Source organism: Bos taurus, chromosome 3 (assembly GCF_002263795.3).
Source record: "Bos taurus isolate L1 Dominette 01449 registration number 42190680 breed Hereford chromosome 3, ARS-UCD2.0, whole genome shotgun sequence".
NCBI lineage: Eukaryota > Metazoa > Chordata > Mammalia > Artiodactyla > Bovidae > Bos > Bos taurus.
The window spans coordinates 109,763,897-109,778,526 of NC_037330.1; the positions used below are offsets into that span (position 1 = coordinate 109,763,897).

Below are 14,630 nucleotides of genomic sequence, written 5' to 3' on the forward strand. Positions count from 1 at the left end.
TAGCCATTCCAGCATTCTTGGGCTTCCCTGGTGGCTCAGCTGGTAAAGAATCCACCGGCAATGTGGGAGACCTGGGTTCGATCCCTGGGTTGGGAAGATCCCCTGGAGAAGGGAATGGCTACCCACTCCAGTATTCTGGCCTGGAGGATTCCATGGACTGTGTAGTCCATGGGGCTGCAAAGAGTCAGATATGACCAAGCGACTTTCACTTTCTTTCACTTTAAGAACTGTTCAGTTCAGTTCAGTTCAGTTGCTCAGTTATGTCTGACTCTTTGCGACCCCATGAATCGCAGCACGCCAGGCCTCCCTGTTCATCACCAACTCCCAGAGTTCACTCAAATTCATGTCCATCGAGTCTGTGATGCCATCCAGCCATCTCATCCTCTGTCGTCCCCTTCTCCTCCTGCCCCCAATCCCTCCCAGCATCAGAGTCTTTTCCAATGAGTCAACTCTTTGCATGAGGTGGCCAAAGTACTGGAGTTTCAGCTTCAGCATCATTCCTTCCAAAGAAATCCCAGGGCTGATCTCCTTCAGAATGGACTGGTTGGATCTCCTTGCAGTCCAAGGGACTCTCAAGAGTCTTCTCCAACACCACAGTTCAAAAGCACCAATTCTTCAGCACTCAGCTTTCTTCACTGTCCAACTCTCACATCCATACATGACCACTGGAAAAACCATAGCCTTGACTAGACGGACCTTTGTTGGCAAAGTAATGTCTCTGCTTTTGAATATGCTATCTAGGTTGGTCATAACTTTCCTTCCAAGGAGTAAGTGTCTTTCAATTTCATGGCTGCAGTCACCATCTGCAGTGATTTTGGAGCCCAGAAAAATAAAGTCTGACACTGTTTCCACTGTTTCCCCATCTATTTCCCATGAAGTGATGGGACCGAATGCCATGATCTGTTACGCTTCCTAAATTTTTAAAAGAATTTTTCCTCTTTTACTGCAATGCCCTAGATAAAAAGTCCTGACTCTATACTCAGTCTTATTGTGTTGTATTTATGCTTTGTATCTGGTCACTGGAGAAGTTAGTATTGGTTCTGAGAGTAGCTATCTTAATTTTTTCTTTCTGTGTCTTAATATCGTTGTGTTTGCAGCCCATGCATTGCAGTTAGAGAGTAGCCCCCACTCACTGCAACTAGAGAAAAGCCTTTGCAACAACGAAGACCCACAACAGCCAAAAATGAAAATTAAGAAATAAATAAAGGTAGGCAAGAGATAGAAGAGGCAGATGTTAAGAGAAGCAGTATTAAAGATTTCAAGTGCAAAGTATTAAACTGGACAAAGGTGAAGATATTTTATACTGAAAAAAAAGCAATGCACCAAACTTGTATGTGATACATCTTTCTGTAATAATGACATGACTGAAATACATAAATTCTTTGAATTATAAAAAGTAACTGAAAATATGCAATTATGGAGAGGCCAAACAGACAAATTTCTGTGTAGGACACAGAAGAGTTGAGTAATACAATTAGTAAACTTGATCTAATCGATATATATGGAACCTGTAGCCTCCGAACTAGAGAATAATCATTCTTTTAAAAAATCCAAAGAACATTTGAAAGTTGGCTCTGGATAGATCTACATAAATATACATAATCTGTAAAACTTCACAAATGTATTTTTAAAACTTTATATATATATTTACAAAAGCTTATTTCAAAGAAAATGTCATTAAAATTCAGAAAGTTAAAACCAAAATGTTGATCTTCATGTAAATTTGAGATAAGATAAACCTGCCTGATACTCACAGCAGCAATAGAAGGCTTCTTCCCATCACCAGCTGGCGGATGAGTGACATCTGCTCCCAAAAAGATCACTGGTTGCTGGAACACAGAAGGTCTTAAACACATTTTTAACAAGAGTTAGATAAATTTTTTCATTATGCTTTTATCTGTCTCACACTAGGGCAGCACAATTGCAAGTTGTTGGTATAGCACAGAGAAGATCCTTTTCAGACAGCTTCTGCCTTAAGCAGCTGTGCTGATGGTTGTAAAGGGCAGTTGCGGCTAGCATTCTTCATAATAGGCATAAAATGATAAAATTTCCTCATATTAACCCATCAATTTATATCAACCTTTCTTTAATCTACTTACATTTTAAGCCAGTATAATCTTGAAAGGAGATAAAGAATCATTAAACCACACTGGAAGGGATTAAGGGAGTCTACCACTCCCTGAACAAAAGTGTAAAATTTGAGTAACATATATTTAATAGTCATAAAGTAGCTAGTGGTTCATTTTATTTTAAAATTGTATTCTTGAAAGTCAAATGACTATTTCTCTTAGTTCTTGGGCTTGATAAAATTCTATATTCATCTCATTTATGAATCTCATTTATATTTAATAGGGATGGGAAATAGAGGCAGTATGGAAAAACAGGGGAAAAAAAGAGCTTTTGTGTCAACAAGACATTTAAGATTTTAGAGCCCTAGTTGCTTCAACTATTAAAAGGAAACCTATTGTTTAATTCTCCAAATAACATTATGCCTCTTCCCCAGCACCCTATTTCTAGGTCATCATGTCTCATAGGTCCTAAGAGCTCTTAGACATGATGGCAATGTAACAGTAACATCTGTTGTCCAATTGACCCCAGCAATTGATATGACTTATTTAACTGATTTACTTAATTGACATGCCCCCTCTGGTGGCTCAGACGGTAAAGCGTCTGTCTACAATGTGGGAGACCTGGGTTTGATCCCTGGGTCAGGAAGTTCCCTGGACAAGGAAATGGTAACCCACTCCAGTACTCTTGCCTAGAAAATCCCATGGACAGAGGAGCCTGGTGTCCATGGGGTCGCAAAGAGTCGGACATGACTGAGCGACTTCACTTTCACTTTCTCCTCTAATCCCTGGGATTCCCTGGTGGCTCAGCTGGTAAAGAATCCAATCACAATGTGGGAGGATCCCTGAGTTGGGAAGATCCCCTGGAGAAGGGAACGGCTACCCACTCCAGTACTCTGGCCTGGAGAATTCCATGGACTGTATAGTCCATGGGGTCGCAAAGAGTCGGACATGACTGGGCGACTTTCACTTCACTTCCCTTCTCCCCTAACCCCACCCTAAGTCCCTAAAGGAGGAAGAAAGGCTTCCCTCACTTTCTAGGTGAGTGGCCTCAAGACACCAGCTTGAAGATGACTACTGGACTTCCCTGGTGGTGCAGTGGATAAGAATCCACCTGCCAATGCAGGGGACATGGGTTTGAAAACTCCACATGTCACAGAGAACTAAGCCCGTGTGCAACAACTACTGAGCCTTTGCTCTAGAGCCCGGGAGCTGCAACTACGGAGCCTACGTGCTGCAACCACTGAAGCCCGTGCACACAGAGCCTGTGCTCTGCAGCAAGAGAGGCCACCGCAATGAGAAGCCCAAGCACCACAACAGAGTAGCCCCCATTCACTGCAACTAGAGAAAGCCTGCCTAAAAGTAACGAAGACCCAGCGCAGCCAAAGGAAAAAACAAGAAGGTGACTACCAAACAATGAAAAAATTTTACAAGCTGGATGCATCTGAAAAATAAAGTTCTCAATACTTTCTAGTGAGAGCTGAGGAACTTTGTACATTAAATGAAAATGGGATTTTTCATAAAGCAGTCTCTTAAATTTTGCCAATCAAAACTCTTTACTTTTTGCCAAAATTTCTACTTATCGCCTATGGCAGGAATCACCAAAGTTGTCTCTTACATAGGTCTTAGGTATGGCTGCTGCTGCCGCTAAGTCGCTTCAGTCATGTCCGACTCTGTGCAACCCCATAGACGGCAGCCCACCAGGCTCCCCTGTCCCTGGGATTCTCCAGGCAAGAGCACTGGACTGGGTTGCCATTTCCTCCTCCAATGCATGAAAGGGAAAAGTCAAAGTGAAGTCGCTCAGTCATGTCCGACTCTTAGCAACCCCATGGACTGCAGCCTACCAGGCTCCTCTGCCCATGGGATTTTCCAGGCAAGAGTACTGGAGTGGGGTGCCATTGCCTTCTCCTAGGTATGGCAAAACATAGAAAAATTAAGGTATGAAAACTAATGGAAAAAAAATGAATATCTTATTAGGTGATTAGCTTATCTTACCTTTGATGAGGTACAAGAATATTATTGATCCCTCCAAGTTTAACATTTATCTTCAGGCACAGGTTTGAGAGAGTTTGAGGGGATGTTTTTATTACATTCTTGACTTGAACACATTGTGTAGCCATACCCAAAAGTGTATCTCCGACACGTTTCACCTCCGCTAGGAAACAAATACAAACATCTCTAGTTAAAAAAGGTCAAATTTTACTGACCATTAAGCTGCTTTGTATGTTTTCCCCTGTGAAATATATCACTGTATTACAGGATACCCCAAATTATACCAATACTAAAACAATGTTATTAAAATTTATAGTATACTGTCTTTTTTTGGGCAATGCAGCGTGGGTTTGTGGAATTTTAGTTCCCCAACCAGGGACTGAACCTGGGCCTTTAGTAATGAGAGCCAACTGATCCTAATTACTGGACTGCCAGGGAATTCCCTATACTGCCTTATTTGATTATATAAATGTGTGGTGTCTTGAGGTCATTCAAGAGTGCAGTTAGTAATATAATTTCTATCTTAAATGTTTTAAACTGATGTCTAGCCAATTAAAATAAACTGGATCTTTCAAATTAACTGTTTCCAGGATTTCTGAAAACTCTGTTCTAAAATAGACAATTATAAAATATGAAAAATTATCCTAAAATATAAAGTATACTGCCTTGAAGATCAGCTTAAGCATTTAGTGATAATGTTTCCATTTGTTTTCTTCATATATAAGAAAGTATATTTTTGTCTTCATGAAAATACTATAACAGCAACTGAAAAACCAGAGAAAAATATCAATACATAAACCCTTATTAGTATTTAATTGTACTTTCTTCCAGTAATATTTTCATCTGTATTATTTTAATGCAGTTATAATCACAGTATACTTATAGCTTTCAATCCTATTTTCCAAAGTTTAATTTAGAAATATTAAAAAAAAATATATAGAGGTATTACAGTATAAAGGCTTTTATCCTGTCCCTTTCTTTATCCTGTTTCCTTTTCTTATCTAAGTATTCACACAATGACATATTTTTGAACTGAATATAGGTTTCTATTATTTCATCAATAATATATCAAATAGATTTCTATTATTTCAAAGAACATTATGAATAACATCTTTGTATATTTACTTTTGTTTGGTTGTGTAACTATAGCTTCAGGATAAATTTCTATAGGTAGAATTTTTATAGATACTGAAAAATCACCCTCCAAAAAGATTTATTAATTCATTTAACAAATATTTATCGAGTCATCTGATACATGCTAGCACTGTGTGAAGCTCTGGGGATACAATGCTAAGTCAAGACAGACACTGTTTTTGCCCTCATAGAATTTATAGTCTAGTCAGAGAAATAGGCATTAGTTAAATAATTTTAAATTTAACATCACAACTGTGAAACAACATAAAGGAGTGGTAACAAGGTGCTGCTGCTCCTCCTGCTGCTGCTAAGTCGCTTCAGTCGTGTCCGACTCTGTGCAACCCCAGAGACGGCAGCCCACCAGGCTCCCCCGTCCCTGGGATTCTCCAGGCAAGAACACTGGAGTGGGTTGCCATTTCCTTCTCCAATGCATGAAAAGTGAAAAGTGAAAGTGAAGTCACTCAGTCACGTCCGACTCTTAGCGACCCCATGGACTGCAGCCTACCAGGCTCCTCCGCCCATGGGATTTTCCAGGCAAGAGTACTGGAGTGGGTTGCCATTGCCTTAAAGACAATAAATGTTAAGAGAATCTGACCTTGTCAGGGAGGTCAGGAAAAGCTTCCCCCAAGGAAGGGATGTCAGAACTAAAAAAGAATGTGTGTTTACTTGGTGAAGGGTGGAAGAGAGTTATGAGAAGCAATATAGGTAGAAGGAAGAGGGTAATCAAAGAGATCCTGTGGGGAAAAAAGCATAAAGCAAGAAGATGAATTCTGAAGAGGTAAGAAGTCATGGATTAGAACATGCAAACCCTTGGAAGATAATCTTAAGTGTCAATTTTATCAATTGCATAATGAAAAACTACTGAAGTGGGGGTGATTGGGAAGGTGGTAAAATCAGATCTGTACTTTAAAAATAGTACTCTAGGACACTGGCTATAGCACTAACACATAAAAGATTAGAAGTCATCACTTCCATCCTCACAACAACAGAAAAAGCTGAACAAAACTGAAAATCAATGATTTGTCTTTGTCTTAAATCCATCAGAGAAATGAGGTAACAAAGAGAACTGCCACCCCAAAACAGGTGAATACAATGAATCACAGTCAAGATCAGCTTATTAGAAGCAGAAACTGATGAAGCCATTAACTGCAGGAACAATTAAACACTAACTCCTGGGAATTCTATGGCAGCCCAGTGGCTAGGACTCCCAAGCTCTCACTGCCAAGGACCAGGGTTCAGTTCCTGGTCGGGTCGGGGAACTAAGATTCCACAAGCTGCGCAGCGTGGCCAAGAACAAACAAAACAAAACACACACACAGAAAACCACACACACTAACTCCTATATCTCAAGAAGAAAACCCAAGCAATCCAAATAAAAATGAGCAAAGGATTTGAATAGACATTTCTCCAAAGAAGATCTACAGTTGGTCAACAAACACAGGAAAAGATATTCCACATCACTAATTATTAAAGAATGCAAATCAAAACCATAATGAGATACTACCCCATACCCAATAGGATGGCGAAAATAAATGACAAGTACTGGCAGGAATGTGGAGAAACTGAAACCTTGCCCATTGCTGATAGGAACGTAAAATGGTGCAGATTCCGTGGAAAACAGCAAGGCAATTGCTCAAGAAACTAAAACTGAATTACCATATAATCCAACAATTTCACTTCTGGGAATAGATCCAAAAGAAGGGAAAGGAAGGACTGGAACAGAGAGCTGTATGCTCATGTTCAAAGCAGCGTTATGGTGGAAGTAATCCAAGAGCTCACTGATACATGAATAGATAAACAAAGTGTGGATACACATGCAAGGGAATATTATTTAGCTTTAAAAAGGAAGAAAATTCTAGCACAGATTAACCTGAGGAACATTATACTAAATGAAATAAACAGTCACAAAGGACAAATACTATTATGATCCATTTATATGTGGTAACTAGAATAGTCAAATTCATACAATCAAAGTAGAATACAGGTTTCTAGGAGTTGGGAAGGAGAGATGGGGAGTTAGTGCTGAGTTTCAATTAGGGATGATTGGAGATGGATGGTGGTGATGGCTGTACAACATGAATGTACTTGATGTCACTGAACTGTATACTTGTTAAAATGGTAAATTTTATGTTTTATATTTATTTTACCACAAAAAAGGGGAATAAAATTCTTATACATACTACAACATAGATAAACCTCCAGGACATTACCCTAAGTGAAATAAGCCAAGAACAAAGAGATAAGTATTGTACGGCTCCATTTACACAAGTTACTAGAATAGGTAAATTCATAGAGACAGAAAGTAGAATAGAAGCTACCAGGGGCTGGTGGGTAGGGGAATGGGGAGTTATTGTTTAATGGGTACAGAATTCTGTCTGAGATGATGAAAAAATTCTGGAAATGAATAGCAGTGATAGTTGCACAGTGCTGTGAATATACTTTACGCCACTGAACCGTGTACTCTAAGACGGTTAAAATGGTAAATTTTATGTTATGTATATTTTACCATGCATACACACCAAAACTTGTTAAAAAATAGTTAATTCAAGAACATCCTATGAAAACAGTATATCAGAAAGAATGAACACTACAATCAAAATTTGACACCAGGGCCTTTCTTGGTGGTCCAATGACTCCAGTGCAGGGGGCACCGGTTCCATCCCTGGTAGGGGAACTAAGTGCCCACATGTTGCATGGCAGGGCCAGAAACAAAACTGACACCAAGCAACTAATTGATAGAAGGCATCACTTATACCAACATGAGATAAATGTAGAGATTCCAGGGTTCTGGCTAAAGAGGGAGGGCTACAGTGGAGCCTGAAATACAGGCATCAGCACTCAAGAAACAAATATTAAACTTAAAGTGGCAAATCGATGAGTTTTTCTATGAGAAAAACAAATAGGATGAAGGCTATGATGGTGCTGAAAGATAAGAATTTGAAAGATAAGAATTCCAGAACAATTTAACAGTTGAAACTATGTGAGTGGATAAACTAATTTATAAGTAAACATAAGAAAATACATTTTTTTTTAAAGTGAAAGGGGCTTTCCTGGTGGCTGAGCGGTAAGGAATCTGCCTGCCAGTGCAGGAGACGTGGGTTTGATCCCTGGTCTGGAAGGATCCTACGTTCTGCGGAGCAAGCAAGCCTGTGAGCCCCAACTACTAAGCCTGCGCTCTAGAGCCCATGCCCTGCAACAAGAGAAGCCTCTGCAGTAAGAAGACCGCACGCCAAGTAGAGAGTAGCTCCCTCTCGCCGTAACTAGAGAAGAGCCCATCTAGCAACGAAGACCCAGCACGGTTGAAAATAAATAAATTTTTTTTTTATAAAGAGGAAATATGACAAATAAGAACTAAGGGAATCTATTGACAGTAGACCTGCCTTGAAAGAAATGATAAAAGTATGTTTTCTAGAGAGAAGGAAAATTATATAGGTTGGAAGTCCAGACCTATACATACAAAAAAAGGTCAGAGAAGGAATAAATAAAAAATAAAATCTTTTATATTCTTATTCCTAACTGAACTAATAGATAGCGGTTCAAAATAATAATAGCAACAATGTATTATATGGAAATGAATGACAGCAATACTGGAAGGGACAGGAGGGAGAAATTGGGAATATTGATACTCTATTATAAGGTATCTACACTATCTGTGAAGTAGTACGGAATTATTGAAAGCAAACTTAGATTACTAGTAAATGTATACTGCAAACTTTAGGGAAACCACTAACATTTTTCAAAAAAGGATAATTCATAGAAGAGAGAAAATAGAATAATAGAAAATGCTCGTTTAAAACCATAAAAGGGAGAAAAAAGGGAGAAGAGTAAAAAAAAAAAAAACTAAGACACAAACTACATGTTGCCTGCGTGGTCAGTCATTTCAGTCGTGTCCAACTCTTTGTGACCCCATGGACTATAGCCCACCAGGCTCCTCTGTCCATGGGGTTTCCCAGGCAAGAATACTGGAGTGGGTTGCCATGCCCTCCTTCAGGTGATCTTTCCAACTCAGGGATGAAACCAAGGTTTCCCACATTATAGGTGGATGGTATCAGGGGTATTACCCTACTGTCTACTGTCATGGAAAAGTGGGGTGTCCTCATGGTTATGGCTAAAGAGTAGCAGAAATGTCTGCTCTAGTAGGCAGAGATCCAGTTTGTGATCTCTTTTACATGGAGTGTTACATGGAATGTACCAGAAAAAAACTAAGCAGATAGCAGGATTTGTGAGTCATCCCAACACACACAGGTTAAACCTATGGTCAGCCAGGTTCAATATTTGAAAATCAATTAAAGTAACTGATCCCATTTATATGCAACCAGTCAATCCTAAAGGAAATCAACCCTGACTATTCATTGGAAGGAATGACGCTGAAGCTCCAATACTTTGGCCGCCTGATTCGAAGGGCCAACTCATTGGAAAAGACCCTGATGCTAGGAAAAGATTGAAGGCAGGAGAAGAAGTCGACAGAGGACAAGATGTTTGGATGGCATCACCAACTCAATGGACATGAGTTTGAGCAAGCTCCAGGAGATGGTGAAGGATAGGGGAGTCTGGCATGCTGCAATCCATGGGGTCCCAAAGAGTCGGACACAACTGAATGACTGAACAAACAGACTGATCATATTAAGAGAAAAAATTGAAAAATCACATGATCATATCAAAACATGTAGAAAAAAATCCATCATCCATTCATAATACAAACTCTCAGCAAACTAGGGTTAGAGGGGAACGTCCTTAACTTCATAAAAAAACAACTAGAAGGTTTACAGCTTTCATGTTTATTGCTGAGAAACTAGATGTTTCCCCCCTAAAGTCAGGAACAATGTAAGGATGTCTCATCTCACCACTGCTATTCAACATACTGGAAGTCCAAGCTAATGCAAGGAAAAGGATATAAAAGTACACAGACTGGGAAGGAAAAAATAAAACTGCCTTTGTTCACAGAGAACATGACTGTCTATGCAGAAAACCCCCCAAATTGACAAAAGCTTCTTGGAACAAGTAAGTGACTTAGCAAGGTTATAGGATACAAAGTGAATATACAAAAAATCAACTGCTTTCCTAAGTACTAAAAATGAAAAACTAAAATTTAAAATTTAAAGTGCAATAACCATTTATACTAGCAACAAAACAAAAAATATATACTTCAATATAAATCTAAATGAGGAAAACTATAAAACTCTGATAAAAGAAATCAAAGAAGCTTTGAACAGAGATATTTCTTGTTAAAAAATAGAAGATATCAATTGTTTTTTTAGAAGATATCAATTCTAAGATGTCAATTCTTCCCAGTTTGATCTACAGACTCAATGTAATCCCAGTAAGTCTCAGCAAGTTACTTCGTGATTACTGACAAACTGCTTCTAAAGTGTATAGAGAGGCAAAAGACTTATTAGCTAATACAACAGGGAAGAAGAATACAGTCAGAGAACTGACATTACCTGACTTCAAGGCTTAACAAAACAGAGCCCAGAAACAGACTCACACAAATACAGTCAATCTTTGACAAAGCAGCAAAGACAATTTAATGGAGAAAGATAATCTTTCCAACAAATGGTGCTGAAAACCACTGGAATCCACGTGCAAAAAGAAAAAAAAAAATCTAGATATGACCTTATACCTTTCATAAAAATTAAGTAAAAATAGATTATAAAAAAGAAAACTATAAAACTTTATGTAAAAAAGAAAATGTATGTATGTATCTATATGTAAAAAAGAAAACTATAAAACTGCTAAAAGATTATACAAAGTAAAACTTAGAATATAGCACCAAAAATGATATGTGAAAGAATATACTGATGACATTATTTAAATTTGGACTTCATTAAAATTTTAAACTTGTGCTTTATGAAAGACACGCTTAAGAGAAGACAAGCCAGAGCCTGGGAGAAAATATTTGCCAAGTAGGTATCTGATAAAGAACTTGTATCCAAACATACAAAGAACTCTTAAAACCAAAACAATAAGAGAACAAACATATCAATTAAAAAATGAGTAGAAGACTGGAATAGACATTTCATCAAAGATATACAGATGGCAAAGAAGCACATGAAAAGGTGCTCTCTCTCTCTCTCTCTCTGTATATATATACACACACACACACACACACACACGTATTTTGGCCATGCCACACATGTGTAGTATCTTAGTTCCCTGACCAGAGACTGAACTCATGCCCCCTGCAGAAGTGCAGAATGTTAACCAATGGTCTGCCAGGAAGTCCTGGTGCTCAATACTATGTGTTATTGTCGTTGTTCAGTTGCTAAGTCGTGTCTGAGGTTGTTGATATTTCTCCCAGCAATCTTGATTCCATCTTGTGAGTCATCCAGCCCGGCATTCTACATGATGTACTCTGCATATAAGTTAAATAAGCAGGGTGACAGTATACAGCCTGGACATACTCCCTTCCCAATCGGGAAACAGTCCGTTGTTCCATGTCCAGTTCTGTTTCTCCTTGTCCTGCATACAGGTTTCTCAGGAGACAGGTAAGGTGATCTGGTATTCCCATCTCTTGAAGAATTTTCCACAGTTTGCTGTAATCCACATAGTCAAAGGCTTTTGGGTAGTCAATGAAGCAGGAGTAGCTGTTTTTCTGGAATTCCCTTGCTTTTTCTACGATCCAACGGATGTTGGCAATTTGATCTCTGGCTCCTCTGCCTTTTCTAAATCCATCTTGTACATCAGGAAGTTCTCAGTTCACATACTGTTGAAGCCTTGCTGGAAAGATTTTGAGCATTACCTTGCTAGCATGTGAAATGAGCACAACTGAACGTGTTCAAGTATATATTATTAACAAACTTCAAAGTAAAATGACAAGATACTACTACATACCTATTAGAATTGCTAAAATCCAAAAAACTGTCAGATACTGAATGTTGAATGAATAGGCACTCTCATTAACTGCTGATGGGAAAATAAAATGGTACGTCACTTTGGAAGACAATTTGACAGTCTTATTTTGTTCAGTCACTAAGTCGTGTCTGACCCTTTGCAAGCCTATGGACTGCAGTAACACCAGGCCTCCCTGTCCCTCACTACCTACTGAAGTTTGCCCAAGTTCATGTCTATTGAGTCAGTGATGCTATCCAACTTCTGCCACCCTCTTCTTTTTGCCTTCAATCTTTCTTAACATCAGGGTCTTTCCCAATGATTTGGCTGTTGTATCAGGTAGCCGAAGTATTGGAGTTTCAGCTTCAGCATCAGTCCTTCCAATGAATATTCAGGGTTGATTTCCTTTAGGATTAACTGGTTTGATCTCTGTGCTGTCCAAGGGACTCTCAAAGACTCTTCTCCAGCATCACAATTCAAAAGCATCAATTCTTCAGCACTCAGCCTTCTTTATGGTCCAACTTTCACATCTGTACGTGACTACTGGAAAAACCACAGCTTTGACTACATGAACCTTTATTGGCAATGATGGCTCTGCTTTTATTAATAAGCTGTCTAGGTTTGTCATTGCTTTCCTTCCAAGTGTCTTCTAATTTCATGGCTGCAGTTGCCATCTGCAGTGATTCTGGGGCCCAAGAAGAGAAAATCTGTCACTGCTTCCACTTTTCCCCATCTATTTGCCATGAAGTGATGGGACTGGATGCCATGATCTTAGTTTTCTGAATGTTGAGTTTTAAGCCAGATTTTTCACTCTCTTCTTTCTCTTCAAGAGGTAATTTAGTTCCTCTTTGCTTTCTGCCATTAGAGGGTATCATCTGCATATCTGAGGTTGTTGGTATTTCTCGTGGCAATCTTGATTACAGCTTGTAACTCATCCAGCCCAGCATTTTTCATGATGTACTCTGTATATAAGTTAAATAAACAGGGTGACAATATACAGCCTTGTTGTACTCCTTTTCAAGTTTTGAACCAGTCAGTCAGTCAGTTGTTACATGTAAGGTTCTAATTGCTGTTTCTTGACTCCAATACAGGTTTCTCAAGAGGTAAGATGGTCTGGTATTTCCATCTCTCTAAGAATTTTCCACAGGTCGTTGTGATCCACACAGTCAAAGGCTTTGGCATAGTCAATGAAGCAGAAGTAGATGTTTTTCCAGAATTCCTTTGCTTTCTCTATGATCCAGTGAATGTTGGCAATTTGATTTCTGGTTCCTCTGCCTTTTCTAAACTCAGCTTGTATATCTGGAAGTTCTTGATTCGAGTACTGCTGAAGTTTAGCTTGAAGGATTTTGAGCATAACATTACTAGCATGGGAAGTGAGTACAACTGTCTGGTAGTGTGAACATTCTTTAACACTGTCCTTCTTTGGGACTGGGATGAAAATTGACCTTTTCCAGTCCTGTTGCCACTGCTGGGTTTTCCAAATTTGCTGACATACTGGGTGCAGTACTTTAACAGCATCATCTTTTAGGATTTTAAACAGCTCAACTAGCTTTGTTGGTAGTAATGCTTCCTAAGGCCCGCTTGACTTCACACTCCAGAATGTCTGGCTCTAGGTGAGTGACCACAGCATTGTGGTTATACCGGTCAGTAAGACCTTTTTTATATAGGTCTTCTGTGTATTCTTGCCACCTCTTTTGCCTCTGTTAGGTCTTTACCGTTTCTGTTCTTGGCAGTTTTATCATTTGATAAAGCAATTGTGCTCCTGCTTATTTACTAAATTGAGTTAGAAACTTCTGTCCACACAAAAACCTCATGTGAATGTTTGTAGCAGCATTATTCATAATTGCCAAAGACTGTTAAGAAATCAAGATATCCTCCAGTAAGTAAATGTAGAACAAACTGTAGTACTCACACAATGTAATATTCAACATTAAAAAGAAATGACTTATAAGCCACAAAAAGACAAGATAGAATCTTAAATATTGCTAACTGAAAGAAGCCAGTTCAGAAAAGGTTACATACCGTGTAATTCCAACTATACAACATTTTAGAAAAGGCAAAACTATAGAGACTTAAAAAGACCAGTGATTGCCAGGGGATTGAGGAGACTGAGGGAGAGATGAGTAAGCAGAGCACAGGAGATTTTTAGAATAGTGAAATTATTCTTTGATACTGTCATAGTAGATAATGACATTATGCATTTGTCAAAACTCACAGACCTGTACAAAGAGTAAACTTTAATGTAAACTGCAGATAATATGTAATAATAATTTATCAATACTGGTTCATTAAATGTACCACTCTAAGACGTTAAAAATAGGGAAAGCTGTGTACAGGGGAAAGAAGGTATATAAGCACTTTCTATATTATCTGCTGAATTTTTCTGTAAATCTAAAACTGTTCTAAAAAGTAAAACCTATTAGTTAGAAAAATCACTCACTGAATCCACTGAGTGAAGCAGTGTAGAAAGTGCACTGAAAGTGAACTAAAGAGAATGCAGGCAAGAAGATCAGTGTGGAGGCTATGATAATATCAACTTTCTCTCCCAGCAACAGTGTATGACAGTGTATACTTACTCACATCTTTGTCAAAAGTTGCTATCATTGTTGG

The 14,630-nt window shown here is 38.7% G+C and overlaps 1 protein-coding gene across 6 annotated transcripts in view; it reads right to left on the bottom strand.

Moving 5' to 3' along the window:
• The window catches only part of AGO3 (argonaute RISC catalytic component 3), a 131,120-nt gene that overhangs the window by 22,000 nt on the left and 94,490 nt on the right, over positions 1–14,630 (bottom strand). For all 6 annotated transcript variants that reach the window (XM_024985218.2, XM_059881975.1, XM_059881979.1 and 3 more), the window contains exons 13-14: positions 4,062–4,221; positions 1,755–1,845 (exon numbers count right to left, since the gene is read on the bottom strand). In XM_024985218.2, coding sequence (XP_024840986.1) covers positions 1,755–1,845; positions 4,062–4,221 — 251 coding nt within the window. The remainder of the gene's footprint in view (positions 1–1,754; positions 1,846–4,061; positions 4,222–14,630) is intronic.